Source organism: Nilaparvata lugens, chromosome 10 (genome assembly GCF_014356525.2).
Source record: "Nilaparvata lugens isolate BPH chromosome 10, ASM1435652v1, whole genome shotgun sequence".
Classification (NCBI taxonomy): domain Eukaryota; kingdom Metazoa; phylum Arthropoda; class Insecta; order Hemiptera; family Delphacidae; genus Nilaparvata; species Nilaparvata lugens.
In genome coordinates, this window is record NC_052513.1 from 21598460 (window position 1) to 21622552 (window position 24093).

General features: G+C 32.1%; 2 protein-coding genes across 15 annotated transcripts in view; one reads left to right on the forward strand and one right to left on the reverse strand.

The window, feature by feature from the left end:
* Positions 1 to 23695, forward strand: part of LOC111052933 (MIF4G domain-containing protein B) — a 46278-nt gene extending 22583 nt beyond the window's left edge. For 8 of the 14 annotated variants that reach the window (XM_039436544.1, XM_039436541.1, XM_039436543.1 and 5 more), the window contains 7 exons: positions 4926 to 5022; positions 11604 to 11748; positions 14548 to 14743; positions 15734 to 15852; positions 16947 to 17075; positions 18841 to 18969; positions 20930 to 23693. In XM_039436544.1, the coding sequence (XP_039292478.1) occupies positions 4926 to 5022; positions 11604 to 11748; positions 14548 to 14743; positions 15734 to 15852; positions 16947 to 17075; positions 18841 to 18969; positions 20930 to 21154 (1040 nt within the window). In that variant the 3' untranslated portion in view covers positions 21155 to 23693. Of the gene's footprint in view, positions 1 to 4916; positions 5023 to 11603; positions 11749 to 14547; positions 14744 to 15733; positions 15853 to 16946; positions 17076 to 18840; positions 18970 to 20929 lie in introns of all 14 variants that reach the window. The other 6 variants (XM_039436540.1, XM_039436538.1, XM_039436546.1 and 3 more) reach the window with 2 other exon arrangements.
* Positions 11840 to 13009, reverse strand: LOC111052934 (cytochrome c oxidase subunit 6b-3). Its single transcript, XM_022339755.2, has one exon. It carries the CDS (start codon positions 12735 to 12737, stop codon positions 12342 to 12344), a length of 396 nt encoding a protein of 131 aa, XP_022195447.1. The 5' UTR covers positions 12738 to 13009; the 3' UTR covers positions 11840 to 12341.
* Positions 23696 to 24093: the final 398 nt, after the last annotated feature.

Here is a 24093-nt window from a genome sequence, read left to right on the forward strand (position 1 = left end):
GTGTTTTCTTTTAATATAACATTATGTTATTTTCATATTCATGCATTTAAACGAAGCAGTAATTCCTAATTTTCAGAGTAGTGTAGTTGATCCTGTGGATAGATCCTAGATAGATAACTTCATAACTTTCATGTGTCTATAAAAAGTCATTTATTCAATAAATCACAAGTTTATTACAATGCATTAGTGATTACAAATAGAATTAACAAAAATAAATTATTTGTATGCTCTTTTTCCAAATAAATTATATATTTGATAGTATTTGGTCAATTCAATTCAATTCAATTCAATTCAATTCGTTTATTTCCACTTGGCATACAATACATGTACATATTTATATTTGATATTCAACAAAATAAGAATCACAATTTTACATAAACAGTAGAAAGAACATATTGATTGAGTGGAATTCCCCCAGTAAGACTATGCGTCTGAGATTGGGGGACAATTACTGGTGTAATGAAAAACCTCTGCATTCTAGGCTTTATTGATCAGTAATGAATTCATAACAGATTCAAAATTAGAATAAATAGTTCAACATCTGATAACAGAAACATAAGAAGAAAACACTAGTCATATGATGATTCAATATCATCACATTCTTCCCGTCTTTAGGAATTCAATGAATAGTCTTTCAAATAAGAAGGCATTTTGCGCTCTCTATAAGATCTTCGCAGGGTGCCATCAGGAGGCTCTTCTTCATCACTGAGGGGGAATCCTGTATTTGTTTCATCTTGATTTTCATGATAATTTTCTTGATTGTTCTCAGGCTCTGCGTGATCACTAAGGCTTGATCCTGCATTTGTATCATCTTGATTTTTATCGTTATCTTCTTGAATGCTCTCTTCTCCTCGAGGGGCAAGGTTTTTCAATGATACAGTTGTCTCTCTTCCATCACTAAGCCGTACCTTGGCATATTGTGGGTTGATTTGAAGAATATCCACCTCCTCGACCAATGGATCGAATTTACTTCTTCGTATAGGTACTTTCATTAGGACTTTGTTTGAAGGGGCAAGCCAGGTTGGAAGTGCTATACCATTAGATGATTGTCTATAGTGTCGGAACATCCTATCATGTGGCGTCTCATTAGTAGCCGTACACAATAGGGATCGAATAGAATGTAGAGAATCTGGGAGCACAGATTCCCAATCAGATACATCCAAATTTCTATGCTTCAATGTAAGAGACATTGTGCGCCAAATTGTGCCATTTTCTCGTTCGATTTGGCCATTTCCTGGTGCGTTATAAGGTGATGACATGGAAGTGGCTACTCCTCGATTATGAAGGAATTCCTGCAGCTCTCTGGATGTACATAAGTCAGTATGTACATAAGAAGGTAAACCAAATGTGGTAAACAAGTTCACAAGGCACTGAATTACAGTTGATGAATTCATATTCGGACAAGGGTATGCAAACGGAAACCTAGAGTACTCATCAATTATTGTCAACAAATATTTGTTTTTAGTTTTTGATGGAAGAGGACCCTTGAAGTCCACGCTTAATCTTTCAAATGAATGTGTCGCCTTTATGAGAGTAGATTTCAATTTCTTGAAAAATTGAGGTTTTATGGCATTACATGTTTGACATGAAGAAGTCATTTTTCTGACATCCTCAACTGAATAGGGTAAATTATGAGTTCTTACTCAATGAATCATTCTGGTCACTCCAGGGTGACACAAGTCACAGTGTAGGGAGTGTAATTTATCGGTTTGAGTTGCATTACACACTCTGGAAAGTGCATCTGCTACTTGGTTGTCCTTTCCTGGTCTGTAAATTATTTCGTAATTGTAGCATGACATCTCCAATCGCCATCGTTGTATTTTTTCATTTTTTATTTTATTTTGATGAGTCATATCAAACATGAATGATACAGAGCGCTGGTCAGTGATAATTTTGAAGAATCTTCCAAGTAAGAAATGTCTCCACTTTTTAAGAGCACACACAATAGCAAAAGCCTCTTTTTCAATGGATGAATGTTTACGCTTACTATCATTCAGCTTCTGAGAAAAGAATGCTACTGGACGTCCACACTGTGATAGGACAGCTGAAATTGAAAAATCAGATGCATCTGTTTCAACCACAAAAGGTTCAAAGTCGTCAATTGTACTAACTAATGCCTTAGAAATCTCAGTTTTGAGTTGATTGAAGTCAGCTATAGCTTCAGAAGTCAAAGGAAAGGTCTTTGCTGTAAGAAGCCGTTTAGCTTTATCTGAATAATTGGATATCCATTTGGAATAGTGTGCAAACATTCCAATTGTTCGCTCAAGAGCCTTTCTATTATCTGGGGGTGGAAAACTTGAGCTTCCAGTTTTTACAGCTGACAAATTTGTTTCTTTACATGAATTTTCTGAAGAATTATTTGAAGTGGCATTAAGAGTTATTTCAGAAGAGTAAGAAGCTGATTGATTTCTGGCAGATTCCAAGGCACGTGCTTTTTCAATAGCTTCATCAAGAGTTAGCTTGTCAAACTCCAAAAGTCTCAGTCTTATCTGATGAGAACTGAGGCCCCGGATAAATGAATCACAAATGTATGTTTTCCTATGAGTTTCAGAATCAGCATCTGCAAACCCACAATTCTTACTCAGTTGTTGTAAAGCTTGGTTATATTGGTCAATTGTCTCATCTGAAGACTGTTTTCTAGTTGCCAATTTATGTCTAGCGAGAATTTCATTTATTGGTTTTACATATGCAGATTTTAGTGCGTCAATAGCCGAAGTATATGAATTTTTGTCGGCAATTGTTTGATAAACAGAATGAGATAGAAAGTTGGTAAGCAACCGCAACTTACTTTCATCATCGATGTCTTCTTCGTCAAAAGATGCGATGAAATTCTCAAAAGTCTTTAGCCAGAAGTTCCATTCTTGTAGAGCTGTTGGAGAATTCGGATCACCATCAAACTTGTCTGGTTTCAAAAATTTGTCCATCGTAACGCGAATTTTCAGTTTTCGTTTCCAGAAAAGATTTGAAGATTATACATTTGTTGTTGAATAGAAATTGTGAAATAGGGAATAGAAATTGATTGACTCGTATTTGATAAGATGAATTGATTTGATGATTTTTTGATTACTGATCAATAAATTGTAATGAAAAACCTCTGCATTCTAGGCTTTATTGATCAGTAATGAATTCATAACAGATTCAAAATTAGAATAAATAGTTCAACATCTGATAACAGAAACATAAGAAGAAAACACTAGTCATATGATGATTCAATATCATCGCAACTGGGAAGTTTGTTTCTCCAATATTATTCTCCGAATTGAAATACAGCGGTTTCCTCATTATTGCAAAATTCCTCTATCCTCCACAAAAGAAACACTATATGCCTTATCAAATATCTTTCGTACGTGGTTTTTAACAATAAATCACATCAATTACCCATTATTTAAAAATTGTGCATAACGATGGAATAATTAGGTTTCCTCTCACTTTTATCACATAGTAATAAAGCTGAATGCTTTGATGAAAATAATTCACTGTACTGTAGCTCATGCATGACTAGTCGTTATTACAGTAATCTTGAGAAAATACAGCTACGCAGCTACTATGAATGTCTGATGTTAATGAGAAGCTACACACCTTCCTCTCCCATTAACACTATACTTTCTTCTCACTGGATGAAAGGATGAATGAAGACTTCGCGTGAGACAGGAGTATTGGTAACTTGCCTCAGGTGTTGAACAAAATTAATACTGGTATTGAGCTTTCACTGTGATTTTTAAAAGAAAGTAACTTGGGTGGAAGTTGCCTGTAATTTGGAAGTGTATCTCAATCAACCACAACAGACACGTGGATAAGATGGATTGGTTTCAAGTAAAGTTTATTTTACATGCCCATGTTAACAAAAATTAATTCAATTTATCATTTATAAAATTATAAAAGTGATGAGATATATCCTAGACGCCTTTTTCCTTAAGGCGATTGCACACATGCATGGAGTAGCAGACAAGATTGTGTTTTCATTAATGTGAAATATTTCTTCTATGTTTAAATTTTAAGCACCTAAATTTGAAAATGTACTTTGTGGAAATATTTGAGGACTGAAAATTTTGTGAATTGAAGAACTACAAGACTTAACCTATTTCGGACTATGTGTTACGTTATCTAAATTTGGGAAAGGAATAGCATAAGGTTACCTCATTTTTCCTCTCCTCATCATTCCGATAATGTAAGTTACTTATTGTATAAATGAATAAAGACAGACTTATGCAGGCGGAGGGACGTCTTTATGCATTATTCGCTTTTAGGAGGTTATGAAGACTACAAAATGACACAGCGTGAATTTATCAAACTCTTCAAATCAGCTTATATTATCACAATAATTACCAACTCAATCTATTTATTGACTTGAGCTACACAAAACTGCAGTTGAGAGACAAGAACAAACCTAGACAATATAAATATGGTTCACAAAGTACAAAAATAAGTATGAAAAGATACTTTACAGAATAGTCTTTCTAAATATCTCTCTTCTTCAAATTAATGTAAATAATTTTTTTCAACTGCTGAATAATTCATGTAAAATTTATCTTGTCTCAACTTCGAAAGTGGAAAAAATATTTTATTGCACAACATATATCCCATTTCTAGAAATGTATACTGCCACTTGATGATTGTAAATATTCCTTTGAAGAATTTCACACAATAATCCTTATAAATTTATCCTTATAATTAATAATCCTAGAGCATTATACTCTTTCTTACCACTCTTTCTAACCACAAGCACACATATTCTATTTGTCATGTATTTATTTTTTCTTGCTATATGCTGTTATACAAATATTTTTTTGCGGGTAATGCATGCATGATCTTATTCAACTTATATTTTTATCTTTCTCTTATTTTTACTTTTTTCTTGCTAAACTTTTCCATTAAACATTATTTGATTTGTGATGCTTTTTGTAATGATTGAGTTGGTGTTGCAGGTGTGAGGATGGACGGTGGCTCCACGTCTCCCCCTGGAAGACTGAATGTTCACGCAAAAGAATTCACTATGAACCGTGCAGATCTAGCCACCTCCAGGTCTGTTCATTATTGCTAACTTACAAACAAGAATCGTTATTTTTCTACTTATTTACTCTATTGTATCAGCCGAATAAACAATTTTATCACAACAACATAATTGCATGAGTTAGTTTTATTTTTTCACTTATTGCACGAGCTATTTTTATCTCGCCACCTCTAGGTCTGTTTATCATTGCTAACTCACCAAGAAGGCTAGAAGAATTGGTACCGTTTCATTATTTTATTCAGTTGTTCTACCCAAATAAAAATATTGATGACATAATTGCATGAGTTATTTCTATTTTCTGCATGATCTATTGTTATTCTTTATTGGCCGAGCGAAGTGAGGTCTAAGATTCAAGTCGACGGTTTGGCATTTCTCTTCATGTTTATATGTTAAAATGTTTACATGTTCATATGTTGCGCATTTACGGCGAAACGCGGTAATAGATTTTCATGAAATTTGACAGGTATGTTCCTTTTTAAATTGCGCGTCGACGTATATACAGTACAAGGTTTTTGGAAATTTTACATTTCAAGGATAATATAAAAGAAAAAAGGAGCCTCCTCCACACGCCAATATTAGAGTGAAAATCAGACTATAGAATAATTTATTATAAATCAGCTGACGAGTGGATTATAAATTGCATGCCATGACGCATGCAATTCAATATCTCAATGTAACTTTTTTACTGCTACTCAATGTAGCTGTAAAAAATCAGCAGCTGTGTAGACAATTGATTGCATGCCTCATTAAATGCTATTTCATGCACTATTAAATGAACTATTTATTGGGTGCAATAACGCATGCAAATAATAACTAAAATAACATAGTATTGTTTCTCGAACTTTCTCTGCTTTGAACTCAGGCTGTCCTGTTGCCAGTATGACTTGAAGGAGATTAGCATTTTTGATACACCAACCCGAACAGTCATTAAGTTAGTCGTTTTCACACCGATATCTCGCTGACACGACATACAGACAGGATTTACTTTGATGGACAGTATAAGAGGAGGCTGCGGTTTAAAAACTGCGCGAGGTCTACTGTTCACAGAACTACTAGTTGAGCATAGTTTTTGTTTTTCATTAACAAATTTCAATCTGCTTCCAAGTTGTATGTTGATTCTATAACTGGTAATCTGGTATTTCATAAACATTTTTATAAGATTTACATCTTATATACTAGTAGTTCTGTGAACAGTAAACCTCATGCAGTATTCTCATCCGCAAGTACCTGATTGAAACTATAGACCTTATGGAAATACAAAATATATAGACTGGCTTTTCCACACATATGTGTAATCACTTGTCAGCTGATTTATGATGAATAATTATATAGTCTGATTTTTACTCTAATATTGGCGTATGGAGGAGGCTCCTTCTTCCTTTTATATTATCCTTGAAATGCAAAATTCAACGCCGTAAATGTGCAACATATAAACATTTAAACATTTAAACATTAAGAGAAATGCCTAACCGTCGACTTGAATCTTAGACCTCACTTCGCTGTCAAAAATGTCTTATCAAGCAGTTTAATGAATTGATGTAGGCTACAGCTATTTTATTAATCGAAGTCTCCTCTGTTTGAAAATATTTTCCCAGGTAAAATTGGTACAAATTTCGATCATTCTCTTCTCATCCACACATTTTTAAATATTTTCCGTTTTTTACTAACACTTCCCCTTCTGCAGAAATAACAGAATTTGTGTTACAATAATATTATAGAAGATTGTCTTATTGATTCTACAGCATATGTTTCACAAAAATCAATGTCTTTATTTTATATTTTGAGATCATTTTTATTCGTAAAATGAGTGTTGAGTTATATGATTTATTACAGGAGTTATTATAGATTTTGAGGTTTATATTAAAAATATTTACAGTTTGGAATTGAACACATCCAAGATGCATCCAATTACGGTTTAAAATTGCTATTATTGATCTTTTCAATTCAATATTGATGTTTCTCACATTCAATTGCTCTTAAAATTTCACTGATATTGAAGTTGCTTTCTACTGAATATATTTTTTGTGCGTAAATAGTTATATTTTTTACACAGAATTATTGTGAACAATATATGGGATACTACTTCCGGTTTGTATCCCATCTTCAGTGTGTAAACCCAGCTCTAATGATGTATAACAACCGTGACTAGTAGCTCATAATGTCTAATACATTGTATTAATCTCAATAGCATTCAGTTATTCAGATATGCATCTTTATATATCATGGAGATCTACAACAATTATGTTTTTAATTTAAAAATAACTTCTATACCACTACAATGAAATATACGGTACTCAGTCACCACCTATTCTAATTAAGTCTTGAGCGCTCTTTACTTATATTAATGTTTCATGTCTCTGATAACAAACCCGATAAAGTATAACAATAACATTGATATTGATATCATAGACATATTGATACTCTTGTGAACATCGCAGCACCTTTGATAGGAATCTAATCTGACCGGTTGAATCGAAGTTCGTTACTCCGTTATTACAAGAAACTAGTCACCACTCCCCTCTCCACTCTCTCTTCATTCATTTACCACACATTTCCCCCTCCACTCCAAAGCAATTCAGTTAACCTTCAGAGCCACGATAGAAAACAATTCATTACACATTCCTCTTGTACACTCTATTATCAGCTGTTTGTTCATTTCACTTCACTTGATCATTCGTCAGTATGTTTTGAAGCGCGTTCGCGATCGAATTGCGAATTCTAATTCTGTGCCATTCTCTTTCATTTAACCTGCCAAAGTTCGTCTCCTGTCAGTGCCAAGTTTACAGGTGGAACTGAATCAAACACTGAAGTAAGTAAGGTAGCTCTCAACGATTCAGTTCTCACAACAAATTCTAGAAAATTGAACTTCCAATATTCACCTATCTTCATCAGTGAGTAAACCTGTTGCATTCCTCTGGAATGTAAAATAATCTCAACTTTCGTGTTGACATAGTAACTATTAGTTGCGTGTGAAACTTGTATTGTTTATAATTTGAAGAAGAAGTAATAACAACTTATTTCCACGTATTACTTTTAAGACAAGTGTTGAATTCTATTCCGATAATTTCACGTAAGTAGAACCATAAAACACTATATATAATTATGTTAATAAAAACTATAGACAATACATAGGCTGCATATAATAAAAAATATATAATTATTATTATATAATTAAAACCTACATGATACATGTCGTTGAATAAACTGATCTACGAAACCTTTTTTATTTCTTTACTGCAATTATTTACTACTTGCTCCAATAATAACAATACAATATTGTCTCTTGGAAGGGAAAATACAATTCAAAAATTATTGAATTGTGAAGAAATTGATATAATGTAATTGCAACATCATAAAACACACACTATCATCAAGCTAATCATTAGTAAGTTTAAACTCCATGAAAATTTGTCCATGGTTTTTTTAATTCTTTTAATAAAAATGAGATGAAAAATATAAGTTTTATATTATAACACATACCGGTAGTGTATTACCGCGAGTTTGATGAATCAGTTATTACTACCGTACTGTATTTTATCAAAAAAGTTACTTAATTCGGTATTTATTTCATAATTTCGTGAAAAATTCATACGTCTCATGAAAGTAGTTCTCCTCAGGAAAAAACTATTATGTCTTTAAACTAGTGATAAAGTAATGAAATGGAAAATGTACAGATAGTTTTTATAAAATTCCACTAGAGTTGTTTGGAATAGAATTTCTGATGGATAGACTATTTTGATAGATGGTCAATGTAGATATACATGATAAGATGATGATGATAATGATTTTGTATGACTAAAGTTAATGAAGGAAATTTATAATGACAATACACAATTCATCTCTTATCAAGTAAACCGCATTTACACTTTCAAATACAACGGCACAGTAAAAGTAGGCTATAATGGAGAATGGTTATGCTATGTAAGTTTAGGCAAATTTTTTTACCGTTATAAAATAATAGAATTATTTGAAACACTGATTTTAAAATTAATATTATATGCAAAAAAGATTCTCTCATTGAGAATGTTTATTGGAATAGTCATAGTTTTGAATGAAATAATATTATTCATGATGAAGTACGGTAAGTTATAAAAGTTGAAATGCTTGACAATCGTTATTTGATTCCTCTAAAGCAATGGAGGTGAATAGATAAGCATATCATATCTGATTATTGCAACATCTATAAATAAATACTGGTACCATAGACCTGAATAAAAGTATTATTTTGAATTTTGTTATCACATCCACAATATTAAAAATTATCCAAACTTCCCTTCCGATACTTAATCTAACAACTTATCTCATTTTATCATGTTGATTCTCCTAAATTTTAATGATCGAATGAAAGAGTAAAAACTTGGCTCATTCCTGTTCTTACGCTGGTTGCTGGCAAGTTGTGAATATTATTCTACTTAGAAATGATATCGTCTGGTTTTTGCTATCCATATTTTTATGGTTACTTTCCCATGAATGTACCTCCGCCACTTCCTCCCATAAACAGGTAGGTAGTATATGCTACCGTGTTTGATTTTTCAAAAAGTACTTAATACGGAATTAAAGAAGTAGTGTAACTTGTGACTGTACACCTATAACTGAATATTTATTTTAGAATGTATTAATACGTATATACTAATGAATAGTAGAAGTGTATTTACATAGTGATGAGCTTGTAGCAATACGTTATAGAAAAATAACTATTCATAGCTGATACTACAGAGTGAAAAGTTAATATGCATTGCATGATTAGTTACCGGTATGTTATTACATGAACTTTTTGAAATATACTTGTTAATACAATCAGAGAACTTTTTATTTGTAAATTAATTAGGTAATAATGATTCAGTTGAAGTAAACATATTATTTAAGGATTATGAATATGATATGCTCAAATCATAAATGTTGGTAAATATCTAATCTGCTTGTATAGTAATATAATGCTAACATAATATTATATAAATTGTAACCATTTTTGTTTGGGCGACTCTTAATTATTATAAAGAAATAAAAATGAAAAAATCAAGCACCCTTCTTTAAAAAAATTTACTCACAACATGTTTCAACCAACAGTAATGTCATTTTCAAGTGAGTCACTTGACCTATACTAAAGCAATGGAGTCACTTGAAAATGACATGACTGTTGAAACATGTTGTAAGTAAAACATTTTTTAATGAAGGGTGCTTGCATTTTTTATTTTTATTTTTTGATGTATGAATTGTGCATCGAAGTATTTCTGGGAATAAATAGTTATAATATATTAAACTAGTGTTTTAAAACTAAGTGGATTCCTCTTCTACAATATCCCAAAAACTCAATCATTCACTATCACAATAATTAACCCTTTCTATCCCAATTTATGAAAAAACAAGATGAAAAAATTATTCTGGTGTTTTTATGTTTCAAAACACTCTTAAAAATGAGAAAATAATTTTTCCCAAATTTTTCTCACCCTCCAGGGGCCCCTAGGGGTTTGTTGTTTTAAAACAACATTGGGACATCTGGGTCATTTCAAATACGTATAGTAAAAAATTTTGGTTTTGCATTAGAAATATCAATGGTACTTTCATCATGCTTTATTCAAGGAAAGGTGAATGATTTCATTATGGAATCATTCCTAATCAATAATTTTTTTCTTGATTTGAGAAAAACCAATGAGTCCTGTAATACAGGACTGCTGACTCAGTTAATGATTTAGATTGCACAGGTAAAACAGACTTTTGAAAATAAATTGGAGAGAATCTTACCTGTACATTCTCTTGTAGAGGATCAGCAATAATATTACTGTCCGGTATCTTGATTTCTAAAAAACTATTCAACTCATCTTCAGGAAGATTCATGAGTTTGTCTAAATCTCCATTATCCAAGATTTTGTACATTATAACGAAACACAATCATCCACAATAATTCAATAAACAATAACTCCACGAACGCGTTTGAAAACTGAAACACAATAACATAACCTCAAAGTCTCCTCACATGTGACTCCTCTAACAGCCCAATGTTGTTCTAAAACAACAGACATAAAATTTTGAATATAAATGATATTTTTGTTCAAGTTTCTATTCCTCTGACTGATATTTCATCATAAAATAATAAACAATTATATGGATATTTTTTATTCTTATTTTCAGTTCTTTAGAATTTTATAAAAAATTATAAAAACCGAAGAAAATTGTCACATTGAAGTGTTGGTACAATTGGATATGACAGCTGCTTTTTCAGAAATTAGACTGCATTTGAGTGCTCTCTAGTGGTATAATACTAAACTAGACTAATGTAGCTTTCAAACAAGGCCAGTAGATGGCAGATTCATTCAATCACTGATCCAATAGACATCATAGAAAGTCATGTTGTTCGGGAACAACAGTGGGATAGAAAGGGTTAATGTTCATTCAAGCCATATATTTCACCATTATACTTAAGCCATTATATTTTCATTGCAAACCAACATAAATGGTATTGTTGTTAATTGTGATAATTTTCAATCCCTCTATTCACTATTAAAGAGGCAATTTGCATACCCTGCTAGTAAATTACTTATTTGACACTGCAAAGTGGGATTCATCTATTCATTTAAATAAATGTTTGTTTTAGATCAAGCGGTAACCTGGCTGTGATGAATGGTTACCAGGCTATCAATGGACGAGGAATTCAGCATTCGAAGAGCAGTGGCAATGTACTTCATGCTATCAATCAGTCTAAGTCCAGTGCAAATATCACACAAACTGCTCAGACCAAGGTGATTAGAAAAAAATTAAAATGAAATCAATGAATACTAACACAGAGAAAAAGCGTGTACTAGTATGTGCTTATTCTACATACCAAATGGGCGTGCATTGATTTATAGACCCAAACTTGAAAAATTAAGAACGTTGTAAATTATTATTTAATGCGCTGAAATTTAATGAAAAATCTCTCAACACAAGCGCAGTATAAAGATTTCTACAAAATGTAGCACTATTATAATTTTAAAATTAATTTCTAAACTTACTCTAAACACAAAAAACAAGTAAATTGTTAGTAAATAAAGAAACAAGTAAAAAAAAGAGAAAATGCATACTTGTCAAATATTATGTTTGTTATAAAAACTCAAGCCAGTATATCAAAATTATTTAGAAGCAAATCATTGCATAGGAGTAAAACCTGTGCGGTGTGTTTATGTAAACAAGAGTCCCATATTATGAAGTTTAATTCATAAAAAAAACAAAAAAAGTTTAATTTGTTATGGACAATATAACAGTTTATTGACAAATAAAAATCTACTCAACAAATTTGACACGGCAATCGATTGAATGAATCCAAAATTAAAGCATAAATAGTATAAAATCAGTTCTAGTCAGTAACACCGCTAGGATTTCTATAATAAAACTCTCTATGCAGATCTCTAGGAAACTCTCCTGTCTGAATCTGTTCATCCCACTTCTCCACCCAACTGAAAGGACAGAGAGAGGTGTAGCACCTCTTAAAATAGTTGCACTCTTTTGCTTCTTCACCCAACAAATGAGTGCAACGATGGAAATCTATGAACATTTGATAGCACCATTTAGTTATGTTGGTTTGCTGGAACCGAGGATCCCTGGGGCATGTGTACAAATCTGGTAATACCTCTTCCTCAACTTTTTCTTTCTTGGGTGGTTCTTCAGTTGCATCTACCACTTTGGGAATGCATATCATTCCATCAATCTCCACAGCTTCTGGGTTATCATCAAATCCTCTGTTTGTATCCATTTTTGAAATGAAGTAAAAAAGTTATTTAGAATTTAGATTATGTTCAACTCAGTTTAATCTCAACTCTATGTTGTTTTCAAATACAAAAACTGTAATTGCAGTGGTTGTGATGTGGTAACCTTGGATACATCACATCTGCATACAGTACCGTATTTAAACAGCAGTTTAAACTTTCAAGTTTGTCTCTCAGTCTTAGCTCAGCTTCTCATAAATTTATCTCTTATCATCAATCAAAGGCATATTAGCTTGTACTACAGTAACTATATTACCCACAGTATGGCCATTGACTGTCACGCTTCTGATTGGTTAGCTCGGTCACATGGTACAAATCCGCCATTAAGATTCCAAACAAACTTTCAAGTTCTATCTTATAGCATTTGACATTTGGAACTTATCACTTATTTTACCGATTGGAAACATATTATGAACTTAAGATGAGTTTGATATATCATTTTCGAAGAGAAATTGATTATACTTTAGTGTAGACAAAAAAGATAACTTTAAAAAACACTAATAAAGCTTAAAACATCAATTTTCCTTCCCTCGGACTCCTCGCGGACCACTTCTAGAGCTTTCGCGGACAACTTATTGCGAACCAATGATCTATATGAATATGTAGAAAGATAAATTTCAATTTTTTTGTATTTCCCCATCCCATTTATTAGATCAAACTTCAAATAATCCAATTTCAAAATATTTTTTGTGGCTCAATTGAATATAACATTTTATCAAATATTTAACCATGATTAAGTGCTGATTAAAGACCACACTATAGAATAATTGGCTCTTCCAGAGTTTATATTCAATGTTGTGCTTTACAATATTTTCGTCAGACTTATTGGCTGAATAAAACAAACTATTCAAATGTTATGGAATCTATTGTGATGAGAATTCCATCATGCTTCTGGAAATAGATATGAGAACTCTATTATTTTTCAATGGAACAAAATTTATTACAATATCATGACACATTTCAAAAGTTTTATGGTTTTTTTTGGAAATTCAGCTTTTAGGTTACGTTACCTACCTTCCATTTTTATTCGATATAATCTACGATTTACTAATTCAAGTTCCAAAACTATATTGGGGATATAGAAAAAACATGAAAAAAATTATATCAAAGTTAATAATTACAAAAATATACTTTAATAAGTATATTGGGTAATATAGTTACTGTAGCTTGTACTAATAAAACAGCTTAATTCTCTTCAAAAATGTTAACGGTAGTCTATATTTTATCTTGAAAACAACAGTACTCTGTTTTACCAGTATAATGATTTTGTTTTTATAGAAGCCAGTCATTCTTGTTTCTCAGTTTTATATATATTAAGTAATCCAATTTAGTAAATTTGAATGGAACGGTATCCATTAACCCTTATTCAATTCATAAGTGGCTATAGAAAACCATATAATCCTAAATTAAGTGATATATTATAAATTCAAAGAGGCGATAAAGAACTCCACAACTGTATACTAAGAACCTTTCTTCTATCTCTTATCAAACAATAGTTATAATAATAGGGTCTAGAACGGGTGTTAAAAAATGTATTATATTGGGATATTTATTGTAAACCTGTCAGTGAGGACATTTTTCTCATGTGTTCATCAAAAGAACAATATTATAAGGAAAAAAGTGTAGTGTTGAACATAATACAGACAGAAAAAAATGAATCATAGCGAAATTTACTATAGAAAAAACTATTGGAACTTATTCAACTATTTTTTAGCTATTTCATTCCCCATTATTTTAGTAGATACAATTTTTCATGGTTCAACGCTATACCTTGTTGATTTTGAAATGTTTTTTCAGAGCAATTTGCAGAACAGAGTGCACTTCAGAGTCGATTCTGATAAAAGCGGTTTGAAAAGATCGAAGAGTCTGAGCGCAAGTGACACGAAACAAGCAATTGAATCTACAAAAACGTTTAATGCTCCGGTGCTCCCAGTCGGAGATTTGGGATCTTTCCCAAAGGAGATGCAAGATACCATTCAAAAGGCACTTACTGGTAAGTTCACTGAAATCTATCTATTATGGTAATGCTTGGTCTATCAATATTATTCATGATTGGTTTACATTTTTTCTTAATTTTTCAAAATAGCCTAATATACAAAATAATAACTCAAAAAGTATTTTATTAACTTGGTTCAGCCTGAAGTATGAAAAATTTATGATTTGACTACTACAACTTGCATTATTATCTATCATGAGAAGAGGTTTACCTGGCAGGCAGAAACGTCCTATTACACAGACTATGGGCCATATGTACCATCTACGCTAAACGCTTAACCACGATTTTTTTCCAATTTATTTTATTTAAATCAACACATTACAATATACATAAAAGAAGTCATAACACAAAAAAATCACAATCAAAAATAAATTTCTAATAAAATACAAAAACAGGCTTCATGGTGGGGTGTGCTGAAAAGAAAGAAAGGAGGAAAAATACCTAGCCAACAATGGTTTGCCTAGCCCATGTAATAGGCAGGTAGATGCTTACTTGTTGATATGGTCGCATTCATTCTTATGTGTTTCATTCTGGGTTCAAACGAACAACTGATCTTTTTCCGTTTAAACTGATCTGGTGCAGATGAATAGCACCGTACCCGATGGGGGTTCCGTTGAATCACCTTCCATTTTAAAAGAAAACTGATCATGAAAATTAATTGATCAATGGAAATTCATTCTCTTATAGAAAAAAATTGTTTTCTTTAACATTTATTATTAAGAAAAATATTGAAATACTAGATTAATCTATTGTCATTGAAGAGTTTGATTTTTTGAATAAAATGCCAGGAAAATATAAGATGTTGCATAACAATAGAATAGTACACCAAAAGTGTTTCAGGAATTTTGTATGCTATTTTTATTTTATAAATGAGAATAGAAAATGCTTCACTATTTAGCCAATATGGTAATTGAAAATTTATCCATTTGAAATCCAATAGGCAAGAATTATTAGTTAATTATTGCAATTTAATTACGATTTTTACAGATCCGAATGACTTGTCAGCAAGAACTATCATGCAACTTGTGAAAGTGATCGTTGAGAAAGCCGTCGAAAATCTAAGATATGCCGATTCAGCAGCTAAATTGTGCATCAATATTATTGAGGTAAGCAATATAGCGAATAGATAACCTTGAACTATTTTAATTTAGGTGAATGAGACTTGAAAACAGCACCTCAAGGACGTTGGTTGGGGAATTGGGTTACAAATAATTATCAAGTAATGCTAAAATTATTCAAATCAGTAAATATAATATTTTTCATCAGACTTATTTAGACTGAATGTATTTCGTCTAAAATGTTCAATTTGAGTCAATGGGACTTGAAAAAGAGCACCTCAAGGATGCTCGTTAAATAATAAGGATGGAAACCATTTTTCAATGAACATTATTTTCTGTTGGTATAAAGTTGGACGAAATAGTCTGGTCTTATTTCTCAACCTTCAAAATGCATTTTATTTAAACAAACCAAAGATTTATAAGATTCCAATTACAACATTGAATTCATTTTGGTACGATAGTCTCTGCTATACTTATAATCAATCAAATTCAATCAATCAAATTTTATTTCACCACAACAAAAATAATACAACAAAAAATATAATTATAAATAAATAATTATAATACAACAATTATAAATGTTAATACTCTGATTATTATAGACAAAAAAAAAATTTGTATAATGTTGTTACATGGCCATGTCGTTGATGAAATAAATTTCATGAATCATTCATTCATTTCGAAGCCATTCATATATCACTTCTGTATTTTGCAACGCACATTTATAATTCTCACAATGCAGAATATCTAATGAAAGATGTGAAAAATAGAGACTGTAAAATGGATGAGCGCTTTTATGAGAGGCCATGGTCATGATCAGATTTTTGAAGTATTTTTCATGAACATATTTATATTTTGCAAAATAACTGTGAATAGTGTTCGAGAAGTATATGAATTCATCATAATAATACTTGTTGAAATTATAAGAGTTGAATTGGATTCACAATTTCAAATGTAATTATTTGGCAAAAAATAAACATTTCTCTGAACATTTTTCAAAATTTAAAGATTTTGATAAATAAATTGTTGATCATAAATGAATTGATATTTGAATGAATATTTGATTGTTGATGATTTTAGATATTATTCTAGTAAAATATGTAATTGATTTTATTGAACAATTCAAATCGTTATTATTGCAGAAGGAAAAGAAAGAAACGTTCCTGGAATCGTTGCTGAATATGTGCCAGCTCTGGTATCAGGAAAGAGATAAATTTCTCATTTCACGTTACCCCACATTCATGGCCTTTCTGAACGAGATGTACTGCCAGGTGAGTGAATAGATCTTTATAAATTACAGATCCTTCGTCAACTTTGACATTCATAAAATCTTACAATGTTTTTCAAAATTGAAAAAAACAGAAATTTCAACTTCATGGTTTTGAATAATCAAAAAAATTAACTGATATATCATTGGTTTATCTTTATAGTCCTGGTAATGCTAAAAAACGTGATAGAGGCTAATCTTTGAAACAAAAAGTTTGACTTAGCAGTTATGTTTGGACTATTTAGGAGGTAGTCATAATATCATAGTCTTTAAAAATTTCCATTACCGCTACTTCTGTTTCTAAGAGGTTTGAAGGTCACATCTGTTTCAGTTTATGAAACTTTGCGTGTTATTGACATTCAATATCCCCTCGGTCAAAATTTTGAATATCTTGAATACGATACATAATACGATACTGTCAAAAAATTCACACGCTCTTGATAGTTTGCAAATAGGGTACAAACACACTGAAAACGGAGCGGAGCGGAGCGTGGCGTGGCGTTGAGGAGCGTCGTGAACAATATCATGTTAAGTAATGAGCTAAAACACTGGAAGCGTCTACTCGCAGAGCGGAGCGTGGTGTCAAACTTTGGAACAAGCTGGTTTGTTTTTTGGAGCGTCTACGAGCAGAGCGTCAAAGTGCGAGTGCCCTACTAATGTAAATACTAGTGGTCTACTCTTGTACATAATAATGCACTTATTCTACTACATTTTCCCACCATCTATAGTACACTAGTAGTATATTTAATGTTTGCCCAAATTCAAAAGAGAAAATTCATCTATTGCACTTTAAAATCAAAAGTAAAGCTATTCTAATCCATTTCATTCATATTTCTATGAAATATGAATACCTTAGTGTTCTTACAGTCATGTCTTCCTCCAGCAGATATTGGATTCCTCCAATAAGTGACTTGTTTTTTTTCCAAATCAGGCTTCACTCTCGTCAAAATATAATCAAAGGTTGAAGTTGACATTCGCATGTAGGCCTACTCAAAAAATCGGGACTCATGCTTTCTTAACACATTAAACAGATGGTGGTATTCACCCTAATAGTCGACGACGATCTAAGAATTTATGCATATGCACTCATAGACCAATACAAAAATTAAAAACATTCAAAGAGTCAATAACTTGTTTGGCCTATGTAGCCGGGAGACATTGCTGTGTCCGGCCTGCAAAAACGATCTAAGTTAATTTCATTGACCCACTCTGTCCCAGCAGGATTAGCTAATATCCAATACTTCAAGTAATTATTCTTACAAAGACAACGCTATTTTGTAGGCGCTTGACGCTCAGGTGCTGTGTGTATCATGAGCGCTCTTACACTCCACGCTCCGCTCCAATTTCAGTGTGTTTGTACCCTTATGAAAGAATAATTCTCTCAATTATCTGCGAGTCATTCATATATGAGATATCTGAGAAGTGCGAGCATTATTTCAACTTTTCAAAGCATCAAGTTTTTGACTGTGTATTATAAGTGTTATTTTTGACTGTGTTACCTTTTGAAGTTCGCACTAATCCTACAAAAAATTAGGGTTCATTCCATACTCCATGGTTTGTAAAATTATACAAAAAAACGTTCACAAAAACGTGATATGATGTAAAAAAAGATTTTGTGTATCGTTTTAAAATACAAATAGCCTATTATTGTATGAAATTAGGACAGTAATATTTCGAACCACTCTTATCATCAAAGTTGAACTCGAGGTTGAGGAATGAGTTGAACAATTACTATGGTCAATCATCAATGTTTTAACATGATTTTGCAGCTGAAGAGAAGCCAGTTGCAGCTGAAAACTCACTACGATGGTGTTCCACCACCTTTGCTGCTTTTGATGCTGTTGTCCAAGTGCTGTCAGGACTGCCTCAAGCCTCCTGCCATTCAGTCTCCTTCTGATGTAAGTCAACATGCCTCTATTAGCTCAAACCTTAATAGTAATCTCCAAGACTTGAATGAATCTAGAATAAAATTCGTTCGATACGTAAATAGAACTAACATGAAAATTTTATTTTAATAAATCACATAATACCAAGACTAGGAAAATATCAAGGTAATTCCAGATTGAAAATAGCTATTGCGCTAAGGAAACATATAGCTTGTACTTTGTGTTGTTGTGAAGGTGTGATAATGTGGTAGATATCCATAAATTCCATATAAAATGAAAACGACTTGATATTGTCATAACCACTGATTTATTAAAACAAATTGAGATACTAGTTTCTGTAGTTTATTGTTTTTGAAGGGACGGATTCAAGGATCCAAAGGTTTAAAGAAACCCACACGTCAACCGAAGCTTATTGTGTTCCCAAGTAGTATGTTAGTTAGGCAAACCAATACCTATGTCATTTACAAGAAACATGAGTTTTTCCCTATACTAACATTCCATTCATCACCTGGTTGCAATCCTTGTCGCAATCCAGTGTGATATGCTTGGCAGTCTCTTCGACTGATTAGTCCTCGTGACCTACGTGAGTTCCACTCCTGGCCTTCTTTGTAGGTCCTTCCGCTGAGGAAGGGGCGGCCAAGTTGCCTCTAGGGTGCCCGGCCACCCTTGACTCAGCCTCTTGACCCACATTTGTACCTGGTTTTTCACCCATCACCGGTCTCTTGGGTTTTTTCTTTATCCGAAACTTCGCAGGGTCAAAAGCCTCACCTCTCCCAAGAAGTTTTGCCTAAATGGCCGCCCTTCTTTGAGCAGTGGTGAGTTTTGGCCTCTCCACCCACAAACTCGTGACCTACTTGAGTTCCACTCCTGGCCTTTTTGTAGGTCCTTCCGCTTAGAGAGGGGACGCCAAACTGCCTCTAGGGCGCCCGGCCACCCTCGACTCAGCCTCTTGACCCACATTTGTGCCTGGAGTTTCGCCCATCCCTGGTCTCTTGGGTTTTTCTTTTTGCCCCTCCGAAACTGCCCTGATGGGACAGATCCCGTGGGTTTGAAGGCAAGGCAACTTCTGGAGTTGCCTTGAGGTCCATTTTAGTCGCCTCCTACGACAAGCATGGATACTGTGGGTGAGTTCTGGTTTTCAACACATTCTTGAGTACGATGATCGACTAAAAGCTCCCCCAACCCACAGGGGTCAGTTTCTGTAGTTACACCATTATTCATCCCTAGTTTACTATAGTGAGGTCCACGTTATAATGGCAGTGGAGAAAGATAGGAGAACAACGTTGCCGATCTTCTGTCTTGTCAATGCCTTCTATAGACGGTAGCTGATACAGGTTTAGTGATGTAATATTAACTGCTCATTCTCGTTTAAAATAATCAATGATATTTTATTAAGCAAGAAATCATATTTTTCAATAATTTCATTAAGATGAAATTCGTTAATCAATTATTAATTTTACATTGTTAAAAGACGATCTGGCAACAGAGCAAAGCGAGTAAGAGATAGCGCTATCCGCTTTGTTGAATGATAGACAAGGATAGCAATACCATACCCATTGCCATTTTAACGTGGACCTCACTAGGCTATATACCACAGTAAACTAAGTTTAGTTTACTTAACCAACTTCAGTAAGTTCAGTATATTTTACTTACTAAACTCAGTTTATTCTACTAAACTAACCTCAGTAAACTCAGTTTAGCTCACTAGATATTGATAATAATGGTGTAACAACCGAAACAAGAATCTCAAATTGTTTTGATAAATCAGTGATGATTTTGACAATGAAATGTCGTTTTCATTCAATATAGGTAGCTGATACGCAGGAAGAATTTGAAAATATGGAATTGTGCTTTGTAAGTTATCGTGTATCTGACGTTATTATTAGTAATTTTTTGCTGCGTATGCTACCCTATAACCTATTCATTTTTATTTGTTTATCCTACCTATGCTATTTTTTATCTCTTTGCGCAGACTGAATGCCTGTTCTTCGTTCTTTCGTCAATCGGCCGCGATTTGGAGACGGAACTGCCGAAAGAGCTCGAACAGGTATTGACGGGTGTGAGGGACGCATTTCTGACCGCGGTCACAACTCCAGCCATCAGAAAAACGCTACTGCAGCTAATCGAATTGTCATCAGCAAAATGGCAACTGCCTGCGTCTGCCGTAATGTACTACTATCCGGGCACTATGAGATAGATAGGTAACATTCTTTGTTGTTGTGAAAGTCATGTAGTGGTAAATATCCATATCAAATGAAAACAACTTGACAATATCAAGTTTTCATTTAAGATAGATTGCATATTTGGACTTTCGACAATTCCCAATTTTTGACTATAAATACACACAGAATCAACATAAATGTTTGTTTGTTGGCCTACATGAAGTTTTTCAAATTATGAATAGTTGAAGAGATAAATTAAAAAAAGAATATAAAATGGAATCTTGACGGTAAAGTGATGTATTCTCGAAGAATCAAAAACTGACATGAATTTATACTTCAATTCAAACTATAATAATTTGCGACTATTCAAACTTAATAATTATCAAAAACTGTTATCTTTACAAACATTTAATGTTTGAAATTTTCATTGATAATAATGTTATTTCAATTAATCGTAACCTGTGAAATATGATTGGTTACATTACATACATTACGGATATGACTTATGGGTTGGGAAAAAATGTGAAAATATATATTAACTATATTGTATTGTGTATGCATAGATTGGCGACAGCAAGCAGCTATTTCAAAGATTTTTTCTGAAATCTATAGACATAAAAAACAGTTCAGTTAAAGGAACAAACGTCAATTATCTTCTATTCTTACACTTTTGTAAATTTCTATAAATTGATTACCTACCTATACCGTACGTTTTTGTGAATAAAGTGCCTTTTAAAGAGTGCCTTGAGTAATGTTAGCATCATGTGCCATTGCTTTTGATGATTCAATTATAAATCCAACAGAATCGTAGTAACTAAGTTGCTCAATTAGAAATATGACAAGTTTATATTATAACAGTAACATGTGCCAAAAAAATCTACTGTGTTTTTCAATGTCTTCCTCGAATTTTAAAAATGTATTTAATAGCTACTGTTTGCATCAATATTTTTGTGAAGCTATCAATTTAACACACTCGACTCTCTAGTGCTAAAAGCAATTTATTGAGTGTATCATGGGCTATGTGCAAAACTTATAATATACGCTATTATTATAAAAAAATGGCATTGTCAACCAAATATTTTGGTGATATCAAAAGTTTCAGAGTAATTTTATTTGTTTATAAGATTTTACGTCAATCTTTGGAGCCATATTATGGAGTTATTGAAAATGTTACCCTTTATTATATCAAATAATATCTTCATTTATCAATATGTTTTTCTTGAGGATTTATTATTTTAAAAGTACTTTTCTAACTTCATACATACATAATTTTTTTCAAATAATGAACAGCTAGGAAGAAGAATAGTACAAAAACTATCAACTTGAAATCTTTACCGTGAAGTGGAAAATATTTCAAATATTGTTCATGCTTTTTGACAAAATCGTATGTTTCATGTTGTGATATAATGAAACTCTGACAATATATTAATTCATCAAAATGAGTGAGAAAATGATTGAGAACTTGTAAACAGTCTCTTATAGTGATTCTTTTGATTCACGGTATTGTTTTCACTATCGCTTTTAACTTTTATTACAGTAATTATTTCAACTGGAAAGAAACCATTGTGTAAATTCAATTTGTTTATGTTTATTCAATTTGTCAGTGGAAATATTTCCAATTGTGAGAATTGGAGATATATAAATTCAGTAGCCTTTTTAGTGGTACACCATTGACTATTAACCAAAGTAGAGTTTTTTGTAGTCCTAATACCTAGTCACTACCAGAGTAATATTAATTCCTCCATTTTTCTCTAATCTATTGATTAAATTATTATTTCGTTAGTAACATTCTCATCTATTTCAATTTGTATAAATTTGTCCTTATTAGAATCAAAAGTTTGTGTAGTATTTTGTATTGAATAATATTGTATTTCTAAACCAAAAATATCACACAACTTAGAAGTAATTGGATGGATGTTGATGTTTTATTTCGTAATATAATTTGAATTTAATGTGTAATTGTCTCATTGTGTTGTAATTGCTACTAGTCATTGTTTAGATGCATATTTCAGCGTTAAAACATGAATATTGGTTTGATTTTTTTCGTTTACTATGAAAGTATTGCTATTTTTTTATATTTCTATAAGCCTATAGGTTAATATAGATTTTGCTACTTTAATCTGTGAATTTGAATTATGACAAACATGTTCTCCTTTCAAGAAGTTTGTACATTTTCTTGTTGCTGCAAGAAACTGTATTTTAAGATTGCGTATTAATATGCCAATTATATATTATTTACAAACAGATACCGCAACTCACAAAGTTTTTGAGAAATTGAAGCAAACTTTATTTATAGTGATTATAATATCCAGATTGATGAACTTCTCAATCAATCATAAGTGCTATTATAAAAATTGAAAAAAATTGACTCAAAACTCGACTATATGCGAGATTTGTAGTACAGTATGTTTTTCCAAAATCTGAATATAAAAAATTGAAAATGTATCTATGTACACGTATTATAATTCTAATACATAAATATGGACACTCCTAACAAGCATGTTAGAGATGAATAATTAATAAAATATTTTATATCTTGAAGATGTTGATTTTTCATAATAAATATTGGAAACTGATTCTATTTCCATTGATTATGATTATATTCCTCCAATTCTTGCCATTTTATCTATTCAAAGTATTGAAGCGTTATTATTTTATTCTTCAACTTTAAATTTATAAAAAAGATGTAAAACATTTCTAACAAGAATCAATAAGAAAATTATCCAGTCTAGTAGAACCAATAATAATTAGACAATTGAAAGCAAAAGCGGAAAAATCTATAAAACGCAAAGACAATATTGCAATGAAAGCATCTTTGTACAAAAAAAACATGAAAGGTAAGGTGCTTACATCAAGAATGAAAATCAGCTTTCATTGAGAATATGAGAGTAAAAGCCTACTCTCAGGCATCAGGACATCACTCAGAAGTAGAGATCTTAAATCGATATTAAAGCTTTTATTAATATCAAGTTGG